Genomic DNA, 6,133 nt, shown 5'->3' with positions numbered 1-6,133 from the left:
CGGGGCCGTCCACCTGACGGGGTCGCTGGAGGGCCGCCGGTGGCCGGCGACGACGGGGCGGCGGGAGGTACCTGCTGAAATGGAAACACCGTCTCATCAAAGTAAACGTGTCCAGAGGTGAATACACGATGTGAGACGGGATCGTAGTAGCGGTATCCTTTGGTGTTAGGTGGGTAGCCGAGGAAGATGCAAGCGACTGAGCGAGGTGCAAGCTTATGAGGCGCAGTGGCGGCCGATGCTAGGATAGCGGAGACAGCCAAAGATGCGAAGGCCATCATAAGATGGGGGCGCACCAAAGAGGAGATGATGAGGGGCATAGTTCCAGCGTGGGCGACACGGGCGGATGTTAATGAGGAGGGTGGCGGTGGCGAGAGCGTCCAGCCAAAACCGGGGAGGCACATTAGAGTGAAAGAGTATCATGCGGACGCAGTCATTAAGAGTGCGATGGATACGTTCGGCACGACCATTTTGTTGGGACGTGTAGGGGCAAGTGAGGCGGAAGATAGTGCCGTGGGAGGCTAGAAGGTTACAAACAACGGCGTTGTCAAACTCTTTTCCGTTGTCAGTTTGTAAAGCAAGATAGGACGACCGAACTGTGTGGTGACGTAGGAATAAAATGCGGTGAGTGTGGCAAGAGCGTCGGACTTGCGACGAAGAGAAAATGTCCACACATAATGAGAGAAATCATCTAAGATCACCAAATAGTATAGGTAGCCCGTGTTGCTTGCAACCGGGGATGTCCAAATATCACTATGCAATAATTGAAACGGAAAAGTGGAAATAGTGGTAGATGCGCTAAAGGGAAGATGAACGTGCTTGCCAAGACGACAAGCCTCACAAGCATGGTCGTCGATCTTATTGCATGAGAATGAAAAACTCTTAAGTATTTGACGCAAAGCGGTGGAGTTCGGGTGTCCCAAACAAGCATGCCAAAGGTCGACACATGCGGCGAGGGCGACTGGGGTGGTGGAGGCGGTGGTGGAGGAGTGCACCGGTGAAGGACCATTCGAGTACGGGCGTCCTTCACAGAAAAACCGACATCATCAAATTCAACGGTAATGGAATTGTCACGGGCAAGACGACGAACAGATACAAGGTTCGTAACTAAATCAGGAGACACAGAAACATCAGACATAGTAATAGGTGTAGATGTGGAAGGAAACGAAGCACGACCAACATGTGTGATAGGTAAAGAGGATCCGTTGCCAACGGTGATGCAAGTAGGAGTATGAACCGGAGTGGAGAAGGTTAGATTACCGGGATGAGATGTCATGTGGGCGGTGGCGCCCAAGTCCATGTACCAAGAGCCGCTCGTACCAAGCGCCGGCGGGGACGGGGCCGAGTGCAGGGCGGCTAAGGAAGTAGTGTCCCATGACGATGAGACCGGCAGCAAGGTAAAGCCGCCGTAGGGCTGAACCGGGACGGACGGAGTATGTCCGCCGGCCATCGGCATGGCGAGTAGAGCCGCAGAGGCGTCCGGCTGCATCTGGCCAAAGGGAGCGGAGGCGTCCGGCTGCTGCATGGGGTCGAAGCGAGCGGACGCGCCCGGCTGCTGCACGTGGGCGAAGGGAGCAAACACGCTCGCCTGCATGCGTACGTCAGGGGCTGACGCACCCGGCTGTATATGCTGCATGGGCATGACGGGCATGGTGTAGGAACCGTAGATGCAGGAGCCAGGGGAGGCCATAGCAGCGGGGGCCAGCGGCGGCTAGGGCAAGAAAAAGAAAGCGGCGGCGGCGAACCAAGCACACGGGCACGTCTAAGCTAGCAAACACCCAGACACACAGCTGGATGGATTCCACGATCTGGATGACTAGCAAGCACCCAGGCACACAGCTAGATGGATTTGACTAGCGATCTAGTTGACTAGCTAGCGATTGGGCCGGGTGAGAAGAAGTGCAGCGATGGCAGGAGATACGGCGGCTACGGAGGAAGGTGAGATGCGGCGGCGGCGCGAAGAGGATGGCGCGGCGGCGGCAAGGACCTGCGGCGGCGGCGGCGGCAAGGACCTGCGGCGGCGGCGCTAGAGGAGCGGAAGATAGGGTTAGGATCGACGTGCTAAACTAATACCATGTAGAAGGAAAAGAATAGGCTGTGCAACACAATAAAATGATCGGTGCACCAGACATGTATATATGAGTACAGAAGGGGGGCCACAACATCAACTATACAGAGGAACTAGGAGATGGGCCCAAGACACAATATACACGTACACAATATATTCAACAGAAATGGATGATAATTATTGGTAGTGCATTCAAATAAATGCTAATTTATTGAACATGACATAAGAATCACATATAATAATATATAAAAAGTGAAATCATGGTGACATGTACGTGGATTTACTCCTCCACACACATGTTTCAAACTATATTTATCAATGCACAAAATATACACTGATGTTATTCACTTTTTAGTCTAGTAAACAGAGTCTTTAAAGATGTGAACATGATACATATCTTATAAAAACAGTCGTGTGTAATCTACTTGATCTTGGCATCCAAGTTATTTCAAATCTTCTGAGTGTCAATGTACGTAGCAGCTCTTAGCTAATATTCTACACAATCAGCTATGTGTATACACATGGTATAGCTGTCATGGATTTTTTTTTCTTGCTTTGACAAGCTGATGTGTACGTGTACAGCCATCCAAAAAAGAGGTGTAGGTATACATAGACTAGATTTTGCCTTGGTCATTGTTCCAAGTCAGAATAAAATTTCGTTTTTTAATACATCAAGTCATTTTTACTTGTAGACATGTCGATGATACACGTTCCTCATAATTTATTAGGTATATAGCAAAATAACTTGTGCAATACAATGTTAGTAATTATATTAAAACTAGACCTATAGAGACGTTGTGTCGCACCGTATTGGTTTGGCCCCGTACTGTCTTCGAGTTGTATACACCATAGCCTAAACAACCTTGGTTGACTGACACAAAGCACGAGCAGAACACAGTACCCCTATAAGGACCTCCAAGGGACCGAAAAACAGATCTTGAGATACATGAAGTCACCGCATAAGCGTCGTGGTCGAGGAAATTCGTCTCCCGCTAAATGAAAATTACTAAAAAAAAACTAGAAGAAACACAATAAATTCAAGAACACATGCCAAGTCAGTTCGCTACAAAAAAGTTAGAACTAACTCCCTACCATCCCCGTGATATTTTATTATATCATTTGCACAAAACAAGGCACCGTATATACATGTATGATTTCACAAAACGTGGAGACAAGATGTAGTTCATACACAAGCAACGCTACTGTATGTATAGTCTAAATAGCTCAATCTAGTGTTTGCATGGTGAAGACGTGAAAGCCGGCCCCGAGCAAACACCTGAGCGAAGATCGATCATTTGGAAGCGTTACCATGCAGTCTTTGAGACGTAAATCTTTTCTGGGACCTCGTCCTAGCTAGCAAACAATGTGCGCACGGCCTAGACAATTGGTCAATCCAACACCTTTCATCAGCCTTCTTTTCAGTGCCCAACGGCTTCGCCTTGACGAACATGGCCTTCGTTAACATGTGCACCGTGCCATATAATAGCAACCCTAACATGCACGATGCCATGGGCAGACGAACGAACATGTCTACCGATTAGAGTCTAATCTTACTGACCCTGTCATGAGCTCAAACCCATGCATATGCATGCACGCTATATCTCACTAAGCCCAAGCACGTTCTCATTTGCTGCTAGATATTCACCCACATATACAACCAATTTTTCAATATCAACTAATATATAGGGGATAAACCATGAGAAAATTAACATCCGATCATGTCTCATTACATAAAACGCCATCAAAACACAAGGGGAAAAAACTCACAACCTTCTTCCGAAACACGCATGCCATTTATAAAGCTAACCAAAAATATATTGCACCAGCAACTGGCTAGCCATCAAGCTGCCGCATCATGCAACGTAGTTTTTTTAGGCCAATCATGCAACGTAGTCCTCATCAAGAAACTCCATCAAAGGCTGTTGCAGAGCCTTCATTACAGCTTCCCACCCAGCATGTGTTGGGTGTGTCTGGTCCCAATAGAACATCTTGTCAGGAGTTTCACACAGGTCGTACAAGCGCTTCCCTGAATGGCTACGCTCTCCACAGTACCCTCCCTTATAGGTACTCTCGCAGCACGGGGTCAGTTTGCCCTTGAAATTCTTGGACTCAGCAGACCCTCCACCTGCATGCGTGCACAAAAACAATTATGCATAGTTACAGAATCAAATTCATACTACATTAGAAACCAGATTTGGCTTACAACATACACGTGGATATGTGTATTTACCAGGGGCATGATTGATGATGTCAGTGAAAGCGGTGTAGAGATCCAGTATGTGAATGTTGTCCCTTTCTTCGAGCATTTGCTTTAGATACTTGTTGTGCACGGATGCGCCATAATTGCCGAGAAGGTCACACGTGGTGTAGTTGTTCAAACTAGTATGCAAAGGCGTGCAGCCAATGGGATGCAAGTTGTTTACTAACACCTTTCTCACACCAAGCATCTGCAGTTGCGCCACATTATCTAGGATCTCAGTCGCCACGTTTCCGACATAAGTATCAAGCTGCGAGCAGGAGAAGTTAATTAGCAAGGTGGAGATCGATATATTAATTGACGGTGTAACTTGTATGTGTGAGTATGCTAGCCACTACTTACATAATCGAAACTTGTGTAGAAGCCAGTCTCAATGTCGGAGTCGCTCATGTAATCATTGCCGGAGATGGCGATGAGCGCGACGGAGTGGTGAAGCTGATGTGTTGAGATGACCCCGTCCTTGACAAGCCTCTTGAAAGTTTGAACCTGTGCGGCAAGGGTCGGCACCTTCTTGGTCTTCACCTTGAAGACACCAGCGCCGCCAGAAGCAAAGGTCATTCCAGATGAGTCACAAGATTGATCTTCTGTGAGCTCGTACGCTGGAGGGGCTTCATGGAGACCCAACATCCTTGCTGCAAGGACAAGGCAGTAGATGGGAAGGATTATTTTGGATGCATGCACCTAGATGTATAATAAAATTCTCTAGCTAACCAAATACTTGAATAATATTTGAGTACAGGTACCTATAAAATCTGATTGCATCCTGTAGTTGGAGAAGCGTCCGGTCAAAACAGGAGACGTGGCATAATGAGAGTTGAGATAGGAGCCGTAGGGGTAGCTCCATTGGCGCGATGTCTTTTCACCGGTGATGTTGGGACGGTTGCCGTTGTCGACGAAGTCGTCGCCGAAGACGAACATGCTGGACCATTGGTTCCTCGACCCCTGGGCAGAAGGTGTGCCTCGGGCCTCCACGCGAGCAGCTGCAACATGGATCGATCATGTCAGTACGTGCGTGCGTGCATGCTGCAAGAACATGAAGAAGGGGACAAGATTCAAGTGATGTAGTAATATAGCGCTAGCAACAGATATCAAAAAGGAAAATAAGGCGGCACGCTAGCAGCAAACATCTGAAAGAAAGACATGGGGGCAATGCGTGCGTACCATCAAAGAAGACGAGGATGAGGAGAAGACAGACAACAGCCGGCGGAAGCTTCATGGCCGCGAAGCCTGCGAAGGCAGCCGTCCGGCGCCCGGCGAGGAAGCAGATGATGGAGAGGGTGCCGCGGAGGATGGGATTGGATCGTGGCGTGGACGTAGGGCTATATTTATAGGAGGAGGAATGCACGTGTACCTTAGTGTCCTGCTCCTGTTAACTTCGATTCAACTTCTTACCTCTGACGATCAACTTGGAGGAGAAGGCGCATGCGCATGCGCATGTCTTTCACCGACCTTCCTTTTTTTTTTTAAATGTCTTTCACCGACCTTATCTCGTTGAAGTTCCAGATTCATCCTCAAGATTCCGCCGAACCTACGAGTCCACTTCCCCTCCTCACCAGTGAATGCTCCTCACGTACTCATCCGGGTCGTTTTTTCTCCGCGCATACCGAATTTTATGCCCAATGTACCTTCTAGATCGTGGCCCCTCTTTCCAGCCAACACAATGTGGGTTTAAACCCTGTTCCCGAGTACCGAAATATCAAACTCCTATATAAGGAGCTGTATCCATCGCTGTAAAGTAAGCTTGACACTTTTTCTTTTGTGTGGAAAGTAAGCTTGATACTAATATATAGAAAGAAAAACAGCTTCATGCA

The 6,133-nt window shown here is 48.1% G+C and overlaps 1 protein-coding gene across 1 annotated transcript; it reads right to left on the bottom strand.

Annotated features, from left to right (window-relative positions):
- Positions 1-3,715: 3,715 nt before the first annotated feature.
- LOC119331783 (GDSL esterase/lipase At3g09930-like) lies at positions 3,716-5,599 on the bottom strand. Its single transcript, XM_037604957.1, has 5 exons — positions 5,484-5,599; positions 5,066-5,302; positions 4,665-4,954; positions 4,296-4,572; positions 3,716-4,190 (listed from the first exon to the last, which is right to left on the bottom strand). Exons 1-5 carry the CDS (start codon positions 5,536-5,538, stop codon positions 3,946-3,948), a joined length of 1,104 nt encoding a protein of 367 aa, XP_037460854.1. The 5' UTR covers positions 5,539-5,599; the 3' UTR covers positions 3,716-3,945.
- Positions 5,600-6,133: the final 534 nt, after the last annotated feature.

This window comes from Triticum dicoccoides, chromosome 7A (assembly GCF_002162155.2).
Source record: "Triticum dicoccoides isolate Atlit2015 ecotype Zavitan chromosome 7A, WEW_v2.0, whole genome shotgun sequence".
Classification (NCBI taxonomy): Eukaryota; Viridiplantae; Streptophyta; class Magnoliopsida; order Poales; family Poaceae; genus Triticum; species Triticum dicoccoides.
This window is presented reverse-complemented; position numbering and strand designations above follow the sequence as displayed.

Excerpts from the sequence above, each read along its gene's own strand:
- LOC119331783 (XM_037604957.1), bottom strand. The coding sequence starts at position 5,538 with ATGAAGCTTCCGCCGGCTGTTGTCTGTCTTCTCCTCATCCTCGTCTTC. Across the intron at positions 5,303-5,483 it reads CATCCTCGTCTTCTTTGATG|CTGCTCGCGTGGAGGCCCGA; the intron begins GTACGCACGCAT and ends TCCATGTTGCAG. Across the intron at positions 4,955-5,065 it reads GATGCAATCAGATTTTATAG|CAAGGATGTTGGGTCTCCAT; the intron begins GTACCTGTACTC and ends TTGTCCTTGCAG.